This window comes from Macrobrachium rosenbergii, chromosome 49 (genome assembly GCF_040412425.1).
Source record: "Macrobrachium rosenbergii isolate ZJJX-2024 chromosome 49, ASM4041242v1, whole genome shotgun sequence".
In the NCBI taxonomy this organism is placed as follows: domain Eukaryota; kingdom Metazoa; phylum Arthropoda; class Malacostraca; order Decapoda; family Palaemonidae; genus Macrobrachium; species Macrobrachium rosenbergii.
This window is the reverse complement of record NC_089789.1, coordinates 23,181,106-23,203,803: the sequence shown is the minus strand read 5'-3', so window position 1 is coordinate 23,203,803 and position 22,698 is coordinate 23,181,106. Positions and strand designations below refer to the sequence as shown.

The following is a 22,698-nucleotide window of genomic DNA, read 5'->3' as shown; positions in this document are numbered from 1 at the left end:
CTCCTCTTAGTTCTTCCTAATGAGCATCATATTCTTTGGAAGTTTGAATTTCAAGTCAGTGCAACGGCTCCTGTGGGCTTGTTCCATATGAATTGGTTTCATCTTCCGAAAAATAATAATAATAATAGGTGGGGTAGCGCCATCAGTGCACCTCATGCGGCGCATTGTAGGGATTACTTCAGGTTCTTTGAAGCGTCGGTTCGGCCCCTAGCTACAATTCCTTTCATTCCTTTTACTGAACCTCCGTTCATATTGTCTTTCTTTCATCTTACTTCCCACCCTCTCCTACAATTGTTTCATAGTGCAACTGTGAGGACTTCCTCCTGTTGCACCTTTCAACCTTGTTTACTCTCAGTTCCCCTGTCAGTGCTGAATGACCTCATAGGTACCAGAACTTGACCTTTGGTTTGAATTCTATATTCCAGTTCCAGTTTCAAAAGAAATTTTGCTTACGTTAAAAGGCCGTCATTGATATAAACAAAAACAGTTTGTAAAGAACGGTAGTCCTCTTTCATATGGTGAGTTACGAAGATGTAATATGCCCTTAAAGTTTACGTTTCAATAAAGATTGCAGAAGCTCTCTTATAAAAGTTGAAATGTTGGCAACAATACTGCGAGTAAGGAAATACTATATGACGTGAGAAAATTCCAAACCTTAATAATTCCGGTCACAAAGGACTTAAGAACTGTCAAAACGTTCCCTGCTCAAGAGCTAAGACAGCCGGGACTCCATTTACTGTATACCTATGAAATATATAGATGGCTGAATGTAAAGTAGTTCAGTTTCATTGTTGTTCAATTCATAGAGTCTGGAGAGGTTTGGTTAAGAATGTTATTTTCCTCTGAGAAGTCAGAGAGAGAGAGAGAGAGAGAGAGAGAGAGAGAGAGAGAGGGGATCAGTTTCATTTGAGGAAAAGGAAGGAGTATTGGTATCCAATTGTGAAAAGGTGGATAGGCTTAAAAGTTAGCCACCGAAGTCTGAAGATGGACATAGGCCCCCTGGCTGAGAATTGCCATATTACTTTGCACTATTTTTTTCCTTGGAGCCAAGATTCTCAGATCAGATAGTTGATGGGTTAGCAATTTCTCTGTTCATCTCTCCATTCCAGCTTCGAGTCATATCCTTATTTACAACATTTCAATGCATTACTTTTGTTTAGCGATTATCTTTGGGCCTTTCAGTGCATCTGAAATTAACTGGTGTTGAGTAATTGATTAATTGACTGATTTTATTCTATAGACCTGTGTACACACTACTGTTGTCATCGACGCTGAGCTGAATTGAAGGGTTTACGAAATTAGAGGCTTAAATGCTTGGTGAAATATGAAAGTAGCCGTGAAAGATACAAGCTTGAATTTGATGGTTTCTGCAGAACAGGAGAGAAGGAATGCCAAGGCATAATACAGATAGAAGGCAATGAAGCTAACCTTTCAAAAAAATTAAAACCAAGAAACATCAAATATTTAAAGACTTGAGTATGGGAGTTGAAAAAAGAAATGTCAAAATTTACAAACATATTCAAGAAACACCCAAAACTGTGGTTTTTCAGCTCGGAGGAGAATCTTTCGAAATATACCAAAAGTTAAAGTTCCAGAGAGTTTTATTGGAGACGACAAGACTGTCGTGGCAATAAAGGAGATACGCTCCTGAGAGAGAAGCCGTGAAGAGAGAATGTGAAGGCGACGGAGTCGTCGAAGTAAATGTAAACATGCAGAAGGAAATCTTAGGAAAAAGGGGAGTGATAATCTCAGCTGAGGTTCTGTCACGAGGTGAAGTCTAAAATACAAAAATATACTTACACATGTTTGAAATACTTATTATATATATGTGTGTATTTATATATATGTTTGTATATATATATATATATATATATATATATATGTGTATATATATATATATATATATATATATATATATATATATAATATATATATATATATATATATATATATATATATATATATATATATATATATATATATATATATATATATATATATATATATATATATATATATATATATATATATATATATATACTGTGTCATCACAAAAGTTCTCGTAGGGGGTTACTGCCGTCAGTGCACCTCATGCGGCGCACAGTTGGCAATACTTAAGGTTCTTTGCAGCTTCCATCTTTCCCCTCTCCTAGTAATTTATTCACAGTGCAACTTGTTTACTGTCAGTTTCTGTTTCAGCGCTGAATAACCTCATAGGTCCCAGTGCTTGGCCTTTGGCCTCAATTCTGTATTCTATTCTATTCTTCTAATACCAGTAGGAAAAATTAAAATCTGTTTTCAAATTTCCCTAGTGGTAATGAGAGATATATAGATCACGTGTTAAATTGAGTATAATCATATATATATATATATATATATATATATATATATATATATATATAAATAACATATTATAAGTATATATAACATATGTACATTTATATATATATATATATATATATATGTATAGTATATTATATATATAGACTATATATTATATATTATAATTATTATTATATTATATATATCTTTAAAGAGGATGGATTCAGAATATGCTAGCTACCCTTCCTGTTTTCAGCAGGTATTTAAGGGCGAGGCTGGTAGTCACATTCCCCGGTCCGTAGGGCTTTTGCTGCAAGAACAGCTGGCGTTTTGTGTTTGACTCCATTTGGTACCCACCAGACCCAGCCAGCGTTGCATTTTGCTGAGGTAGTGAGCATGTTACCTGCTCCTAATAAAGAAAGAGGGAATGAACCAATCACCCACGAAGGCTGAACAGTAGTAAAGAAGTGAGAGGCCAAGCGTTGTTAGAAATAGACCGAAGAAATAAGAGATACATTATTCATAGATAAATAGGCGAATTTGTCCCAGGTCGTCGTGCTCTGTAAGAGGCCCCCAATCCGGTTTATGGCAGCGGTGCTTGTCCTTCCCCAAGGAGCACCTCAAGGAGATTACCATTTAGGGATTAGCGGTGCAACTCGAGGAGCTGAGAGAAGAGGATTTAGGAGGCTTAAGTCAAGTTATACTGCTCCCTCCCTTCTCTGCTCTTTCTCTTCCATCAATCCCGCCTCTGCTTTCGTATCCGAATTTTGCGTGTGACGTTTGGCATAAGCAAAATGTCTCGGTCAAGAGACAATGTACGAATAAACGAAAAGGTCTTGCCTGTGGTCTTCCCATATCGACTTGGATGGTACTAGAATTTCCCACTATCATGATGTCATTCGGCATAATCAGAAAAAAATTGATTTCAAAAGCAAGAAGACAATAATGTATATATATATATATATATATATATATATATATATATATATATATATATACCCATTATATATATTATATATATATATATATATATATATATATATATATATATATATATACCCATTATTGTCTTCTTGCTTTTGATTTTATATATTTTTATTTATATATAATTTAATAATTCATATAATTTAATAACAAGCATAAGGCAGAGGAGGAAATTCTGTAAAAAATATAAAACTTGGGACTTTGCAATTATAGCAAAACTCCTAAACAAGAGATGGTTCTTAAAAAGTGGCAAGAACGCAACAGCACTTGCAACTAGAGCCACTGGCAGTGACTGCGTAAAGCAATAATGCTTATGTTTACATAATATCATTGTTAGTTATTGATTGGGGACGGAAATGCCAATGGCTTAATCTGCTTCGGGCCCCCGGCAAAACAAGAAAGGGAAAGATAAGTGAGACTAATGGCATTTATAAGAGATCGACCCACTTCTTGAAAGAGGGGAAATTGTAGGACAAGGGAAAACTGAAAAACGAAGAGAATTGAAATACTTAAGCATAATTGCAAAGTGTCGATGTTGGAACTGGTGGCCTGGAGGGTGTTACGAAGCCCTCAGATTGAAGGAGCCTGTGTGTGTGTGTTTAAAGTAACGATCTGTTGAACAGATGATCTAACTACGCCTTCCAAAAACGTACGCGCGAAAGAATGGGATAACAGTTTAATGAAAACTTGGGGATCTTGATGTGTGTTTTATTTCTTTGTCAAGTTCCGAGTTTGATGAAGATGGGAATGATGTCAATTTCTTTTTCCTATCAGCCTCGTCAGATTTGGACCGTTCTGAAAGGTTCTGTTTCGTCGTCGCAAAGCAGGATTTTGCTGAATGAAATTAGACTTTGTTAGTAAGCCAGAAGAACAACGGTCAATTGAGAATAAGAACGTAACGATCAGAAAGTGAACTGCTTATGATGAGATATCTGATAACGATAACAGAAACGTTAAGAATGTTTTATGGACAGTCCTGCATTTCGTAGAACTAATCTCCGTATGGAGGGTAGTGCGGTCAGTGCACCTCATGCGGTGCACTGTAGGCATTACTTGAGGTTCTTTGCAGCGTGCCTTCGGCCCCTAGCTGCAATCCCTTTCGTTCCTTTTACTGTACCACCTTTCATATTCTCTTTTTTCCATCTTACTTTCCATCCTCTTCTAACAATTGCTTTATAGTGCAACTGCGAGGTTTTCCTCCTGTTACACCTTTCAAACCTTTTACTGTCAATTTCTGTTTCAGTGCTGAATGACCTCATAGGTCCCAGTTCTTGGCCTTTGACCTAAATTCTATATCAATTCAATTCAATTCAGTTCATGGAACTAATGATCAGGAATATTTCAGTGTCGAAACTAATTATTGCAGGAATATAAATCATTCCCAACATTTCAAGATAACGGGAAAACAACTGGTAAGACTGTGCTCTGATAATTGTAGCAATACTGATACTAAAAGTGATGATAATGAGATAAGGGTAAATCTCTCATTTTGTTATACGAAGTTTTTTTTTCGAGAATTTTGTTTCTCATAAATTCTACCATAAATTACCAAAGATTCTGGATGGTTTGGAGAGCAAATGACATGCGAGCAAGTTCCTTTTAAAAACCAAAATATCGTTAATAGAATATTAAGTTCGTTTAAGATTTCTTTCGGTATCCGAGTGCATTGATCGCTTTTAATAGAATCAAAATTAACAATGCAAGAAATCAAACTTAGGGGATGTTTTTGAGGGAAAAGGACAGAGGTTCCTTTTAAAAAAATGCACACTAACTGAAATTCTCAGGATTTAAGGACCCGAATTAATCCAAAGGTAGCGTAATGCTATACCTGAAAATTATTTTGAGAACATTCCCATAGAACATAAGTATACAAGAAGGCATTTGATTGAATGCAGACTTATGGCCGCACTAATGAGCTTTTTTATACCTCCGCTAAGGAGGTTATATTTTTTTTTGGTTTGTCTGTCTGTTCTGTAACAGTTATTTGTAAAAACTTTTATATCTGTAGTAGATTTTTCATCAGTTGTTGTTAAATAATACCCTGTTTAAGATTCTTGATCCAGAAATTTTTTTCATTTCCTTGTTTATTGTTACAGATACCGATGTGCATTAAATAACAGATGGTTCCTATACCGTTTGTGACGATGGACACATGACACAGAGAATTTCAGTAATTATGATCATCGTGACGTTTTCGTCGTGAAAGCAAAAGTAAGTGGTAAGTAAGTAGTGTTGAGAGTGTCGATGCCAATTGCATTGTTCAAAATTCTTTGTTTTAGAAATGCTTTTCATCTCGGGTTTGAAAACGTAATCCCAGATTTACAAGAAAAAGCACGGAAAAAAGGTGTAAATCTCTCAGGAATTCATTGTGGGAACTTAAAAAAATAAAATAGAATTTCCAAGTAATAACATCCGGGCAGTACCAAAGTTACACAATCATGAAAATTCAAGCTTGCCTTTCTATTTTTCTGTCGGAATTCTTGCTCAAATCACTCAGCCCTGAATATGTAAGCCAGACCTCCACCGGTATTCGCGCATGAATGGGTGCATGACGCCCGTGAAATATTTTGCCCTTTGTTTGCGTACAAGAAACCTCCGGATTTCCGGGGATTAAAAATGAACGGTGCCGTGAAAGCTTTTACTGATGGATCAACATTATAGCAGACGACCACCGGCTGGGTTTAAATTTCTTTTTTTTTCTATTTGTTTTTTGGGATTTCGGAGTTCGAATGAACTAATTATGAAACAAATGGGATATTTTCCTTTTGTTTCGAAAGAAATAACTTCTGTGTAAACAGACAGTATAAATGGACAAAAAGTCTCAGGGATCTTTTCTGCATTGTACCCTGTACATTTGATTCACAGTCTCACGTCTTGATTATATCAAGAGCAAGCATAGTTGTCAAAACTAGTTAAACAAACATACTTATATATGCAAACAAAGTTCTTCTCACACAAACACACAATAAAAACTGTTATATGTGATTGCATTAATTGTATCCTGTGGTTGCATTAGTTGAACTCTGTGATATCGTTAGCGAAACTCCATTATGATGGTATTTTAATTTAATACTGTGATTTAAGTGCTGTGGCTGCATAAATTCAGTTTGGAGAGTTTGGAAATCTACCCACTAACTAATGCTCTCTTCGCGTCGGCAGAAATGACCTGAGTATGTATGTATAAAGCTTGCTCCATTTTAGTTTTCTGTAAAAGAAAACTAATGTGCCGGCTTTGTCTGTCCATCCGCACTTTTTCTGTCCGCCCTGAGAACTTAAAAACTACTGAGGCTAGAGGGCTGCAAATTGGTATGTTCATCATCCACACTCCATTCACCAAACATACCAAATTGCAGCCCTCTAGCCTCGGTAGTTTTTATTTTATTTAAGGTTAAAGTTAGCCATAATCGTGCTTCTGGCAACGATATAGGACAGGCCACCACCGGCCGTGGTTAAAGTTTCATGGGCTGTTGCTCATACAGCATTATACCGAGACCACTGAAAGAGATCTATTTTGGGTGGCCTTGATTATACGCTGTAGAGAAAACTCGATTGCTCCGAAGAAACTTCGGCGCATTTTTTACTTGTTTCTTTAGCAATCAGGAGTTTTCAAGCACTGAAGGGTTTGTGGTATGCTGAACATAGCAAATGGATTTTATCTTCTTGTACAAGTGCAGTAAGGAAGAGGAGACATTAAATTTATCCACAACTGGCTGTCGTGAAACTAAGGGTAAAGCTTTTATGGAAAGCAGACAGTAAATTTTGGTGCTCTTGATCGCTCCGAACGGCGATGAGTGCACCAAATATGGGAACTGTGCTTCAGGTATATGTAATCATATATTATTTTCTTTTGTTAATCCCCCATCCGTAGGGGGGGATATTGCTGTCAGTGCACGTCACGTGGTGCACTGTAGCCATTACTAAAGGGTGCTTGCAGCATCCTTGCGGCCCTTTTACTCTACTTCAATTCGCGCATCCTTCCTTCAAGCTTGTTGTCCAACACCTGTGACTAGTACTTCTTAAAGCAACTGTGGGGTTTTCTGCCAGTATCACCCAGTTTTTTTCCCTAGATCTTCTTCTCTCGCTGTCCACCCACCCCAACTCCCTCTTTCCACTTCCTTAAGCTCTTAGTGGCCGAAAATGGCCCAGTACTTGGCTTGGCTGCCTAATTATAAAATCGGTCAACCTATTGTCATCCACATTGGACAATTCGATACTAATGTCAGACAGATTCGAGCAATATAATTCAAAGTTGTTTTTCTTATAAATATTAAAACTGGAAGTTAATTCATGTATGAAAGTAAGGAGGCATTTACGTAGGTATGAGCATACAGATTTAAATTAAAAGCAATAATGATATTTGGTGAAAACTCTGGAAACCATCAGAGAGGTAAGTGGTGTTATTAGATGCGCAGTGATAAACAGATGCTATCTTTTTATTCGGTGAGTCACGGAGACGTCAATGAAAGGAGATTGGGAAATGAGATGCGCTTTATCTTCTGTGGAAATTTGAGATTTGCTTTAAGTCTGATAATGCTTAAGACAGTTGAGGTTGTGAAACATGAAGAAGTTACCAAATAAAAATTCCTAGGAATGATTAGAAAAATTATTATTGCTGTGCCCCTCAGTATCCGTGCACCATTGCTAGCTGTTTGGTTAACAACAACGTTCATAGTCACGTCTTTCCTTGCAGATGCAATGGGCTGATGTTCCGCTGTATCTCTTGTTACCCAGTCCAACTTGAACGGAACCCGATTGGACTTTATGTGATTCAGTTGGTAACTCAGAAGTAACAAAACGTCGGCCAAGTGGTTGAAGGTAAGTCCAAAACATATTTTGTACTCAGATGTAATAATTTGACTTGTAATTGTTGAGGTATGTAAAACCGGGTTTTATGCGTGAAATCTTGCACATGTTCACAAGAGGTACACTGATTCAGCGTTTTTTTTTTTTTTTTTGGCGGGGGTAACATCGCTGCCAAAAACTAAATTTACAAAGATGCTAAAAGGTGCAGTAGTACTCAGTGTGCTGCCTGCAGAGTTGTCACGAAGCAAGTTGCCATCCAGGCAGTCTGTGGTAATTCAGTCAGGCGTGATGACTGTAGCACTTCCTAGTCAAGTAATAGAGTTTTATGCTGGTTAAAAGTTATACAGTTTAGGTAGGTTATGAGGTACAATTGCGGAAATAATTAGGTAGATATAGCTCCCAACTCAGGTCAAGGACCCCTATGTAAGGCATGGCTTAGGTACATTGACTGCGGTCACTTGCAGCCTGGCGAATCAGCCTTGCAGGTTAGGTCTTTGCATCCAAGATATGTTGTGTTAGATACATGAAAGCTTGATGACGGTAGTAATATGGGGCCCTCAGATTAAGCCCCAGTATCGTAATTTAGTTAGGTTCATTTGCCGCAGTCTCTTGCAGTCAAGTTTGGCAAAACAACAAGGGTGACAACTTTCAGAGTTGAAGCTGTGTAACTGTGACATCAGTTGCTCTCACTTATGAGACAAGGCATATTCTTAGTGTTGTAATGTAAAAACATTCTTTGAATTCAAGTGTAGCAACCTGAGCTTAAGCTTACCAAGGGATTTAGAATTTCATCTTCTGTGGTTTCATGCTATCGATTTTGTCCATGTCGTTGTATCCTTCTTACTAGCTGATCTAGTCATGCAAGCCATGATTTCAGTTTGATGAACTGGGATATTTACTGGAGGCAGACTAATTATTTGGGAAGACTTCTCAAGGAATCAGTTTGATAATTTGAGGTTTATTCATAATTATAAATTTTAATTTCTCTCAAGATTTAATATCCGTAAAACACAAAGGATATTGGTCATGATCACTGTACCATCTTCCGTGTTTAACATGCGTCTTTAAACATGGAGATGTTAGCTAACGTCGATGGATATAACGAATTCTTTTTCTTGTGAAGTATTTGGTGACTACTTGACCACTGGAGAAGTTCTTATGAATATGCTATGTATTATCTCCAAACTTACTTTGCCAAGGAAACTTACCTCCAAAGACCCAATATCTGTTGATTTTTTTTTTACTTAATCACATTTCCGTTATTAAGAAAATCCCAAAACATTTGTAATGAAGTGTATCATCTTTCAAGAAAGATATACAGTGTACATTGTAATGAATATATAAGACGTATCATTTTTTAAAGAAATGTATATATATATACTGTATATATATATATATATATATATATATATAGTGTATATATACATATATATATATATAAATGACCAAAATACGGTTTTGTTAGTTTAATATATATATATATATATATATATATATATATATATATATATATATATATATATATATATATATATAATTTGGAAGTGACCAAAATAGACGGTTTTGTTAGTTTAATAAAAATGTATATTTCTCGCTTTCTGCATGAGGAGATTAAACTGTACTTATTTCCTCGTGGCAAAAACATCAGGGACAATAACTGCGTTTTAATTCAATGTTCGTTTTTTTCGACGCTTTCCACTTCAAACTGATGTAAAATAGAGAGTAAAAATAACTTTTGAATTGTTGATTTGTATTCTGTACTTCACAAAAATAAGGGTTTAGTTATTATTTAAAACTTCACAAACTATTTTAATATTTCTTTCATTATCAGTTTAACTAGACTTTTAATTTCAGGTCTATAACTCGAATGGCTGGTTATTGTTTTATATATATTATTGTCATTATTATTATTATTCAGAAGATATGTCCTATTCGTATGGAACAGGCCCATGGGAGCCTTTGACTTGAAATTCAAGCTTCCAAAGAATATGGTGTTCATTTGAAAGAAGTAACAGAAGGTAACAGGAAATACAGAAAGAAGAGATCACTTATCAGAAAAGAAAAAAAATAAATTACCAAACTGATAAATGAACAGATAGAAATGTAAGTAAATCATAAAATATCAGATGGGTGAACAAGAATGAATACCATGTGCCGTGACCATTAATGAAACTTGTGAGTCCCCAGGAGTCTGATGGGAGCAGCAAAACGTCATAATTATTCCTGAAAAACCGATAGAGTGAGTGGGTGACTAACCTGTTGTTTAAATCGCAAATAAGCCCGCAACTGAATATGTATTTATACTTGCAAGAGAACAAGAGGCATCTTACATAAGACTTGATTGTTGAAAACACGAAGCCTGTTGGCTTTTTACTTCACATAATGACCCAAATGCAACTCACACCAGGCCTCTAAGAGCTGCTGCAAGTCTCGGTAGGAGTGAGTCCACTAAACATATGTCTGCAGCCCATCGCATACATTTAACAACCAGGTTGAAAACAGGTCAACGACCGTAAGTGGAGAATGAATCTTTGGTCAGTGCTGGATAATCATGGTCAAGGTACTAGCAAGGACTAAAATATGTTGCTAACTTGTATTCATCCTGTTTGTGATGTATGTGTGGTAAGTTACTGATGTATGTTTGTGACGTTTCACTGTAGTATGGAGGCACCTAATGGTTACAGGAACTTGTGGGCAGATGACTTCTGGCATTCAGTGGTGGTGACCGATACAGGTATTGGTCAAATCTGATGCCAGAGGACTTCACTAATAAATGAATGAAATATAAGATTTAGGCCAAAGGCCAAGCACTGAGATCCATGAGGTCATTTAGTGCTGGAAGGGAAATTGAGAGTAAAAAGGTTTGAAAAGTGTAGTAGGAGGAAAACCTCGCCAATGTAAAAGGTTTGGAAGTCAGATGGAAAAAGAGAATATGAGCAGAGGTAAAAGGACTGAAAAAACCTGAAGGGATGCCATTGTACTGTGAAACCATTCCTAGGACTGTATATATATATATATATATATATATATATATATATATATATATATATATATATATATATATATTATATATATATATATATATATATATATATGGAAAGTCAGATATAAAAATATATATATATATGTTTAAAACAGTGTATATGAGCAGACTCTTTTGCTAAATGTAAAAGGAGTTCATTGATGCTGAGATCAAAACTATTTATGGTTGCTTTGAAACTTAAATACCCAAGGGCCGAAAGGGAAAACATTTTATTTAACTATAAAAAAATAATAACAAATGCGGCAATGATGAAAGGTTTTTAGTTCCTATATAGTTTTTATATCAGCAATTTTATAGTTTATATGATAAAAATTCTCCCAGAGATGTTTCTGGCTGCATCTATGAAATTCCTTGTAAAAAGTGTGATGAAATATATGGAAAATCTCTTTCACAACGAATCAAACAACACCAGTATTCTTGAGAACTGGCCAGATATGACTACATTATTCGTACATATGAGAGATTTGGATCATCCTATTCCCTGGAGTGATCCAGTTAAAAAGGAATATCATTGAATCTTGTTTTTCAAGTCTGTGTTATAAATTTAGTCTTGGTTTGTTTAAATTGATGCCTTCATAATTAAAAAAAGTTTTTGATAAGTATAAACAAAATTAATATTCAGTTTTATACATGCAATTTGAATGTAAGATTCCGTATCTCTTATTCAATTTTATACATGATCCCGGATTTTGGATCTTGTTTATTTTGGCAATTAAATCTTTTGTATTTTTACTTTTAGATCTTGTTAGGTCTTTTGTATGGTTTTAGGTTTGGTTTGAGTTTGTGACTACTTGATCCAGGATTATCCTGGATTATCTTTCTGTTTATTACCCTTTGACTGTTGACCATCTGGTATTCTTGTTCTTTTTTGTTTATTTTGTAACCTTCTCTTCATCTGGCTCATTTGTGCCCAGACGATGCGTTAATAAACGTGAAAGCGCTTGGCACTGAACTTCTGCCTGTCATTTTCCTGTGGGATTCGCGTATATATATATACGAGCATATATATAAATGTATATATATATATGTATATATATATATATATATATATATATAAATATATATATATATATATATATATATATATATATATATATATATATATATATATATATATAAATATATATATATGTGCAGAAAATAAAGACTATTTTACTTTCAGTGTCTTTATTTTAATCAGATATATTAAATAATAAAGGCAGTTTTAGGTTGCATAGGTAATAACAGAAAACATAACGTAACAATATAAGAAATAAATAAACTTAAAACTACTAACAAAATGGATACCATTCCAAGCACTATGCTCAGTAAGGAACAACACAAACTAACATTCAGAAGTAGTCACAAGGCACATATATGCTTATTGAAATATTCTATCTTTTTAACAAGAAACATTCTATTAGGAATTTAGTTATAGCAAAGGTAAGCCCAGATTTCATTTTTATCAGAAGTGCATCTAAAATTTGCGCGAAGATGTACTGGAAAATAAAAATATTTTCCTTCCCGGACGAGAAATCGTTTTTGTTTACCACAGCGTTACTAATCTAGATAATACCCTGCATAATGTTAGTTTACTGGCCTTTCCAGGATTGCATCATGGACCCGTTAAAAGGGGAGAGAAGTATCTCGTAAAAGAGTAAGTTAACACATCGTCTGGGGTCACACGAAAACATTTCAAGCACTTTTTACGATCGTGTCACAACTCTGATGTAGCGAGAACTCATTATTATTTTCCTATTGGCTAAAAAGTGACTTGAAATTACTGATAAGATGTCGCAACAGCACTGACGTGGTTTCGGTGCGAGATGGTGAAAGGTGACAGAAAACGAGCCTGGGCATCACCGGTGAAGAGATAAAAAGAACGCACCCACGACAGACTTCTCTCTCCATTCTATTACTTTTTGCCGTGTCCACCACCGGATGCTGCCGCGGCCGCCTTCAGCGCCTCCGCCTCGGCATCGGCCAGCTCCTTCTCAAGTACGTGGATGATTTCCATCTCGCCCTCCGAACTCATGGCCATGTTCAGGAACTGAGAGTTCGGTTCGATCTTGGTGTAGATGTTGTAGGGGTAAATTTGACAGCTGTTGATGGGCAGTGATATACCCGACAGAATGTATGCTCCTGTTTGATCTTTTCTGGCAAGTACTGATCCATCGTCCAGCTGAAGGGCAAACAAGCGAGAGAAATTTATTCATAAACTAGAGACAAAATAAAACGATTTATGATGAAATGATTAAACTGTTATGTTCACATATCCATGTGTATATAAAGACAAAATGGCTTATTCACTACAGCAAAGAAAAGACCAAATATCTGGTTAATTTACATCGAAAGTAAAGAACAACAGAAGCGTCACTACTCACAGCACAGAAGGGATCAAAAGCCTCCGTGCCCGCGCATACATAGCTGTCGGTGTTGATCTGATAAGCATCCTTGGTTGGGTAGACAGTGTTGATGAGTTGAGCTAATTCATATATCATCGAGTTGCAAGTGCCTCCCTCGTGCAGTTCCACTGGAGCGTAGATGATGCTCCCGTCGTCATTCACGAATTTGCTTCCTTTCCGCCCCATGACGATGCCGCTTTCGTCCTTGAAGACGTTGTCTGTTGGGACAAGAGAGAAGGATTTAGATTGAGCTAAGCCTCCTGGACAAATGCAGGTTAGAACTGCATTCAGTTTAAAAGATTCAGTGTTATTGGCATTGGTGGATTAGTGTGAACTGGTAAACGTTCTCGGTTTGATTCCTTGGCAGCCGGACTTAATCTGTATTTTAATTTTAGATGAGTAAATTCCAGGAGATGGAAGAGAACAGAGAACTTAGTTCTCCAAGACTTTTCCGTTTTGATTGAATAAAATGAAAATAACCGTTGAAACTTACGGTCTGTGGGCAGGCAAAGGGGTCTGATTTCTGAGGAGAAATGGACTGGTTCTGCGAGCGCCAGAACAGCCATGTCCTCCTTGAAATTAGTGGGTGTGTAGAGGACTGGAAGGTAGACCTTGGCAACAAGCACTGATATGGGAGTGGTTGTCGCCCTTGCGTGACTACTGCTGCCGCCAAACGTCACCTTAAAATGACTGTGGTACTCACTGCATTGGGAGGAAAGAGACAGACTGATTAGTTTTAAACGTTACATTTCTTATAAATCTGATTCATAAGCTGAGACTCCTACTGAACGGGTCGTCATGGTCGAAATGAATAAGCTCTCATCTGAAATTTCATAGGTGTTTCAAACCCGCCGGCCTCTCCCACTAAAGATTGTTATCATCTTATTAAGAAGAAAGGAGACAGGATTGAAAAGAAATATTATGATCACTGTTGTAAAGATTGTGCAGTATTCAATTGGAGCAGGCACCAACAATGTATGTGACACGTAAATGAAGGGAATACAAATGCTTAAGGATTAATCAGTGACAAGACAAAGCAGTCTTGACCTAAGATAACTGCATCTAGATATATCAGGTAAAAGAATAACTAAACAGAAGTACTTTTACATTTTCTTATGAAGCTCAGTCAAGATCTGTATATATTGCCATTGAGAAGATATCCATTAGTATGTTCATAATAGTCACTTGTGTCGATGACCGTTGGCATTGTGCCGCCATTTATTCATCTCAGTCAGTCAACCAGTCAATCAGTCAACGATTACTCCCTTATTCAAATTATAAAAATTAGAGGTATATTGATTTTCAATTAGTTTACATGTTTAGGAATGCGATTGTTTTCCAGTTCTAGTTTAAAGGTCAATGCTGATCTTAGTACTGAAAAACCAAAGGATCCAGTGCCAGGGGTCAGACCAAACTTGAATCAAAGGTTGCTACTAAGCAGCATAGGCAAGGAACAGATCGGTGCCTAGAGGTTTAATGTCTCAGCCAACCCTGTGTGCCAACTTGCCAACTTCCAACCCCATCTCTAGATTATAAGAACAGTAAGGTAGTGTACCAGTGAAAATCTATCAGGGCCTGAGCGAGCCTTGAACCCAGGACCCACAGAATGTGAGTTGCTGACGATCTTAATGATTTACAATGACCTGAATCATTACAGAAATGGCGAAGCCAGTAAAACGAAAAACAAAAATGTATTGCGTTCTTTGAATAAAATAGCAAGTTATAATTTCCAATTGAATTATACCATTTTTAATTAAGAGCTTTTTTTTCCTTATGTAACATAAATACAAAGAAAAAGAACCAAATTGTGGTCTAACTCGGAGTGAAGACGTAGATTCCTTTCACGTGCTGGGAAATTATCTAGACACAGGTAAAATAAAAGCCCGACTGAAATTGTTGAATAGAAATCTAACCATGAAAGTTTATCTTAATATTTTTTTTTAAATTTCAGTCACAGTAACAGTTCAAATGAATACCACAGTTCATCTGAAATGCAACCTGTTTTTGGTATAGGATATACCAATGTTCTACTTACGGTGTATAATGCAGGATACATGAAGCTGGGGTTATCACATGGCTTTCATCTACGAGGACCCCGTTACAAATGGGATGGCTTGAGTGATCTGTTGTTGTAGTGTGGTCTGTAGTTCCACTGCTGGAGCTGTGATCGGTGGTTACGCTATGGTCAGTACTGGAGCTGTGATCAGTGGTTGCGCTGTGGTCAGTACTGGAGCTGTGATCAGTGGTTACACTGTGGTCAGTTGTTGCACTGTGGTCAGTTGATCCACTGTGGCTAGTGGTTGCACTATGGTCAGTGGTTGCGCTGTGGTCAGTACTTGAGCTGTGGTCAGTGGTTAAGCTGTGTGCAGTGGTTGAACTTACGTAAATGCTTGAGCTGTGGCCAGTGGAAGATTGCTGAACATTAGTTGACCCATGAGTATCAGTTGTCTCACTTCTGCCTGGATTCATTCCACTTTTCATTTGGTTTCTCCTCCATAGAGAGGTTCTACTTTGAGGCCTATCAAACCTCCTGTTCTTTGGTCCTGATAGAAGGCGATGTACAAGTCTTCTTCCAATTCGAAAACCGTAGCTGTATGAGGGTGAGCTCAGGCTGTCGATTCTGTGGCCACCTGATGTTGTTGTCTCATGGCCTGAGGACGAAGTAGATTCAGTGGTAGTTGTTGGTGTATATGCCTCAGTAGTCATTTCCACCATAGCCTGTGGAAAAAGAAAAGATACTATAATTGATATTAAGTGTGGATAGCAGTGATATTGCCGTTAACTAAAACAGTGTAAATGCCATGAGTTTTAGAATGTATTCCTTTGCTATCTCAATTTGTTTACAAAATTTTGAACTATGAGGGCAGAGTATGCTGAGGTAGATTCAACTGAACATTATTAGGAAGTTTAACTGCTGCTTAAAATCCCATTTTCTTTGCAAATTTGAATTCTGTTCATGCAATTTTACATCAGTCAAGAAAATTGCTATCCAAAGGTTCAGGGTAGACCATCATAAATTGCCAGTAACTTACTTTATAAGTGATATGTTTGAAGATCATCTAAAGAAATAACCTTACTAACAGTTTAGAAGAGTAAGAGTAAAATCAAAAGTGACGTATATGATCATTTTGCTTATGTGTTGTTTGACTGATTTCAAGACTTTTCCATTATATTTCACATACTTGAAAACGGGGTTTGGTTGTATATAGTATTATGACTGAGAATTTTAATACCAGACACAAAGCAAAAACAAATTATAATCTCAGATGTTTTGATCGAAGAGGAAGGCAGTTGTCCTGGAATAACTTAGGATAGAGCTAGACTTGGAATTTAGTTGCCTAGTTTTCTACTGAAAAATTGTCGATCTTGGGTTGTAATTGTCTAGTTTTCTACAGACAAAAATATCAGTCTATAACAGGAGTGGTAGAAATCCAACTAGGTTTTGAAGCTACGAAGGTAGAAAATCCGTCAGGTTAAAGGCATTCTTATTCGAAAGATAATTTTTGATCATCTCGACATTTGTCTGTTTTTTGGTGACAATCCAGGTGTAAAACATTAGCATGGGAAGTTTGTGAAAAAAGCAGAATATTTTCAGTTGGAAAAAGGCAGTGAGATTACATTTATTAATTCACAGACAAACGTGATAAAAACGAATACAGAAATCATTTAGGAAAAACTTATTTTAGATTTTGGGGCAGTCTACATACCGTTGTAAAGCAGAAAATAGTATGGCTTGTGATCTTGTTCATAGTTGGGTTGAAATCTACGTACATGAGAATTATAACATGATCAATCGTGCCAAAAATGATGAAGATCTTTTTCTCTTAAGAAATACAAAAGGAATAGTTAGCCGTTGAGTGCAGGTTCTATGACAGACTATTTGGAAATTTAAACATAGTAGGCTAAGAAGAAATATGTTTTACTTTTCAGGAGCACGACTAACCAAACAAATTTCGAAATGAGAGTTCTTACAGAAACCTACTGTACATGTATTATTTCTGAGAAAACAACACTGATGAAATAACCACAAAACAGTGAGCAGTTATCAGGATAGAACTCCTTCATTCACTAGCTATCATTACCTAAGATAGGTCTATTCATGGAAGTGCTTTTCATGCCTGCATGCATCAGTTTCATACCTTTGTAGACTACTTTCTCCAAACTGCCTTTTAGAAGACAAAAGTCTACCACGTCTGTGTGGCACACTTACCATCCATGGCCACTCGGTAGTAGCAGCTTCGATACCATATGGTGCAACTTCCTCTTTATCCACACGAATCTTCTTCTCCTGAAGGCCCAGTACCAAACCTGTAGCAACACAGATTACTTTAGTACTGGAATGATTGGATGGTTTAGACTGGTCATTTGGGTAGTATGTCTTCCTTACACAGAAACTGAATGGTTTTGGGAAATGCATTTGGGAAAGTATTTGTTTGAAACAGCTGAAAGAGGAAGAAAGCAATACTGTACAGTAGCTGGTGGTAGTGAAAGCAGTGCTGATATCAAAGATAATACAGTTTATAACATTATATTCAGGGATACTTTTGAAGTTTATGCCACCTCTGTGCCATCAGCTAGTCAGCTCATTAGTAGCCTCTTCTTGGAATTTTAAAAATTTGTCTGTTCAGGTCAAAACCCTGTATAAATTGACTGCATTGAAATGTATGTCTTTCAATCCTGTAAAGACTGGATTGATACTGTACATTTACATTTCAGTGAAGATGGTGTTATTCAAGATACTCGGCTTTCAGTGAAGTGAATACTCGTAGTTTAATGGATTTCGCTGATACGGAAACTTCACAATTTAATCGGGACTAATTGAAAAAAAAAAAAAACTTAAAGACTATTCTAAACATTTCTAAACATTATGTGTAAATGGAACACTCATATTTTAAATGAGATTGCGTCAATAATGATTACCCAAAGTTTAATGAAGCTTGTGTTCATATTAAAATCTTGTGGTCCAATAACGACAAAGTTCATAGTGAATACGTACATTCTTACAATGACTGCATGAATGCTTGATTCTTATATATATCAGTGCGACACGAAAACTCACTCTTTGAGTATATGTCGTGCTCTTTCCGGAGCATCTTGAGGAGCGATTTCTTAGTGATGTGCAGCGTTTCGTTGCTAGCTGTTGCTCCAGGCACCGCTTCGCTTCTGAGTCCTGGAAAGATGAAGTGAAATTGAGGGGGGGAAGCTTAGGACTGAAAATGACAATAAAAATGGAGTCGGGGTTCAGTGTACCACTTATTCTTCATGTGAGCTGAAGTACTTGTTAAATCTTAGATATGTAACTTATTCACAGATTAACTGGTCCATTAGAAATAGACCAGATAGTCTCAATACTTTTACCGGGGGCGTTTTTAAGGCTTGTTTTTCTACATCAATGTGGTATTTTCTAAACCCTTCTTTTGGTAGTTTCGAAGAGTTAAATCGAGTCGTCTCTAGGTTGAGAATAAGTCATTTTAACATGTTTCCATGGTTTTAACAATTACCATATGCATGTATTCCTGTTGACTGATGTATATGGAAACAAGAATCAATATTTATTACATTGTTAATAATTGATTTACAGAAATGAAAAGCACTAAAAGCTAGTTTGATTTACGTGATGCTGAAGTGAAGGACCTCCTTGCCACTCCGCTGAATGTACCGGGGTTCTTGATTCCACAGACGTTTGGAGCTGTAAACCAAAGTTTGGTGTCAATTATTAATACAGTATTTGTGATAAACATATTATCGATTGAAGAACAACAACGGGAAATGATTAAGTGGTAAATAACTGACCCTTCAAGGGAAGTGCCCTTGTACAAATAAGTTATCTAAGGCTATCATCAGAAATGCATATGACAAATAGAGGAACCTGGTTGCTAAATGTTCGAATTAGCAAAAGGAAAACATTGCAATTTATCACTGTCATTATCATTACACAAATTAATAAGTCTATGAGTGAAACAGGCAAAAAGTTATGATTGAAAAAAAACAACATTTACTCTAAGAATTCAAATCGTCTTACAAGATCGGAAATCTCACAATTCAAAATATGACCCGAAACATTCCCGATCAGCTTTATTTGGCAGTGATTAAAAAAACTGCTAAAACCTGACTCCATTTTTAGGAGAAACTTCATTATTTAAATTATCACCCAGTCCGATGTTGGAATCAGGATTTTTAATTCCGTTAGTAGTTGAGTTTCCTGTGTTTATTGTCGTTTTACTGCCAGTTATCATTCGAATTTCCTGAGTAGATTTTAATTCAATTTAAAAACAATTTTATTTAACAGATGATACAATTTAAATTCTTTGGCTAATCAGGAGCAAAACAGAAGCTTGCAAATAATGCTGCATAGCTAACATATTTATATTGTATAATAAACGCTTACTCTTGTTCTTACTGACATGGAACTAATGCAGTTAGATTGCAGCCAAAGTTTCAGTTACTGGAGGGCAGGCAGAAAATATAGGAAGGCCAAATGGGACAAAACTGGAATAGGACGTCACAACGAGAGCAAGACATAATATTTCAGGTTATTTAATGTGTGATCTCAAAGCTCTGTACTCCATCAGTCTCGTGGATGCTAAGCGCTTCACCCCTCTCATGAGACTTGTGAGAACGGTAGAATCAACATCGTTACCAGGACTTTGGTGCAATCAATGCAAAAAAAAATAACCTTAAAGGATTTAATTCTGCTTTCTAGTAAAACTTACCACAGTATTTTGCTGCAACAAAATCACGGTTATCCTCCGTAGATGAAGCTGGACTATTCTTAATATTTATTAAATAGGTCACTGCTAACATACCGCCTTCGTGACATTCATGATAGAGGAATGCAAGACTTACATTTATGGTGATTGATGGCGCTGCATGGAACAGCTGTGACTTTAATTTCGAACTTGAATGGGGTGGTCACGTCCGTCAGCATCAGAACGTAATGGCCGTCATACGCCTCGTCCACTTCTATGATGGCTGTTGGAAATGAAATTTGAAGTAACGTATATATCCTGTGAATCAACATATCTTCCCATAAATTGCTGTAAACATAACAGGCCCTTAGATATTTGTTGTAAATATTGGAAAGAGGATGGAAGTGGGAAGCCTTATCTTGGTATTAATATATTTACACATTAGTCTGCAATATCATCTAGCTGTCACTCTTTTCATCAGCTAGTTGGACAATAATACTGACAATGATAATTATAATGAAATACTTAAACTGTAAATAAATGCACCATTTAATTATTTTAGAGGGTTAACTTCCTGTTTGGATACAACAGGCATAACAAACGTGATTTTTGGTACTGTTTAGTTTGTCCCATGTCATTAGTAAGGTTAAAATAGTTCAGGTATTTCATGTTCGCGTCCAGTAAATAGTTAACATTCTAGGTTTCTCTGAACCATGCCTGCCAGCAAAATTATCAAAATGCTGTCGCCCAGTATTTACCAGGCATGATATATGCTTCCCATAACGTTTTTAGTTTTTTTTTTTTTTTTGCTGTGACTGTAGACTCAATAGTACTGAGACAGATACAAAAGGGAAAGTGAAAATTTTGTGCAAATATGATGACAGGAGGACGATTCGTTCGGTGTGAAACTGGGTCTTAGACACGCCCCAGGCACACCCTACCTCTGAAATGGCATCTGCCTCGTTTAAACATGTGAAAGGCTTACTTGGTACCGGCAGAGGCGGAGTCTGCGTCATGCCTACCTGGGTTTTTCATATTTTGATAGACTGAATGATGAGAAAATTCGAAGAAAGGAAAGCAGGTGAAGGTATATAACGTGGTGAAAAAAAAAGAGACCTATCGTTGGTGCTGAAGTTTTCAATATTAGCTGGTGGTAGTGAATACAAGGTACCGGGGCTGGTGAAAAGTTTATCAAGTGAAAAATGCGCCGAAGTTTCTTCGGCGCAATCGAGTTTTCTATACAGTCGCTATAGCATAAATTCAAGGCCACCGAAAAATATCTATTTTTCGGCGGTCTCGGTAAAATGCTGTATGAGCTGCGGCCCGTGAAACTTTAACTACCGCCCGCTGGTGGCCTTTCCTATATTGTTACCAGAGGCACGATTATGTCTAACTTTAACCTTAAATAAAATAAAAACGACTGAGGCTAGATGACGGCATTTTGATATGGTTGATGATTGGAGGGTGGATGATGAACATACCAATTTGCAGCCCTCTAGCCTCAGTAGTTTTAAGATTTGAGGGCGGACAGAAAAGTGGACAGCTAAAAGATTTAGTGACGAACTTGGATACAGGTGCAGATCCAGGATTAGTTGTGAAGGAGTAAGTTACTCAATAATTGTGAAACATTGATTTGATAATGATAAGAAATAGAGATAGTAGCTAACCTTCATAATGGGTAAGGGGCGTGCAAAGCGGTGTCGAGACGCCGTAGGCATGAGCCATCGTGAAGGCCGGGATGCCTTGCGGGCACACGTAATCTTCCATCAGGAAGTTGGGCTTGAAGTCGAGGTCCTCGAACAGAATCCTGCAAACATAATTTGCTCGTGATGAAACACTGATTAAAGGAAGGGAGAAAAATTGACGATCGCCTGAGAGGAAAAAGATGATGAAAAGAAAGATGAACTTTTATTTTCGTCGAATTTAGCGCGCAAAAATCAATAAGATGATTAGTAGGGTTCAGGAAGACTGTCAAGTTTCATGTCATTAAGTTCCTCGTTGGACGAGTCGGTAGATTTCTCGGTTAGCACTCTGCTAGGCACGAGTTCGAGTCTCCGGCCTGCCAATGAAGAATTAGAGGAATTTATTTCTGGTGATAGAAATTCATTTCTCGCTATAATGTGGTTCGGATTCCTCAATAAGCTGTAGGTCCCGTTGCTAGGTAACCAACTGGTTCTTAGCCACGTAAAATAAATTTAATCCCTGGCAAGCCCTGGGAGAGCTGTTATTCAGCTCAGTGGTCTGGTTAAACTAAGGTATACTTCACTTTTCGTGTCATTAATCAGTCATTCTACCACCCCTAATAAAATCATTCACTGACTTCCATTCTTTTTCTCTCTTATCTTTTCCTCGTCTTTCATATGGGCATGAGGTGGATAGGCTCGTTACGTTGCCATCTCCCACTGACCTTTCTACTGAACAAAAGACTTCAGAATACAATACCTGTAAGCGCATGTCTCAGCCGGGGGGGAGA

General features: G+C 36.8%; 1 protein-coding gene and 1 long non-coding RNA gene across 2 annotated transcripts in view; one reads left to right on the top strand and one right to left on the bottom strand.

The window, feature by feature from the left end:
• Nucleotides 1-22,698, top strand: part of LOC136832159 (uncharacterized) — an 89,895-nt gene that overhangs the window by 1,261 nt on the left and 65,936 nt on the right. Inside the window, exons 2-3 of the long non-coding RNA XR_010851103.1 lie at nucleotides 5,403-5,524; nucleotides 7,997-8,121. This is a non-coding gene — a long non-coding RNA (uncharacterized lncRNA). The remainder of the gene's footprint in view (nucleotides 1-5,402; nucleotides 5,525-7,996; nucleotides 8,122-22,698) is intronic.
• LOC136831991 (uncharacterized) overlaps nucleotides 12,316-22,698 on the bottom strand; it is a 25,840-nt gene continuing 15,457 nt past the window's right edge. Inside the window, exons 4-13 of the mRNA XM_067092473.1 lie at nucleotides 22,668-22,698; nucleotides 21,893-22,032; nucleotides 20,383-20,508; nucleotides 19,151-19,225; nucleotides 18,596-18,706; nucleotides 17,747-17,844; nucleotides 15,572-16,254; nucleotides 14,030-14,238; nucleotides 13,516-13,754; nucleotides 12,316-13,313 (exon numbers count right to left, since the gene is read on the bottom strand). The exon at nucleotides 22,668-22,698 is cut by the window's right edge and continues 117 nt beyond it. Coding sequence (XP_066948574.1) covers nucleotides 13,047-13,313; nucleotides 13,516-13,754; nucleotides 14,030-14,238; nucleotides 15,572-16,254; nucleotides 17,747-17,844; nucleotides 18,596-18,706; nucleotides 19,151-19,225; nucleotides 20,383-20,508; nucleotides 21,893-22,032; nucleotides 22,668-22,698 — 1,979 coding nt within the window. The 3' untranslated portion in view covers nucleotides 12,316-13,046. The remainder of the gene's footprint in view (nucleotides 13,314-13,515; nucleotides 13,755-14,029; nucleotides 14,239-15,571; nucleotides 16,255-17,746; nucleotides 17,845-18,595; nucleotides 18,707-19,150; nucleotides 19,226-20,382; nucleotides 20,509-21,892; nucleotides 22,033-22,667) is intronic.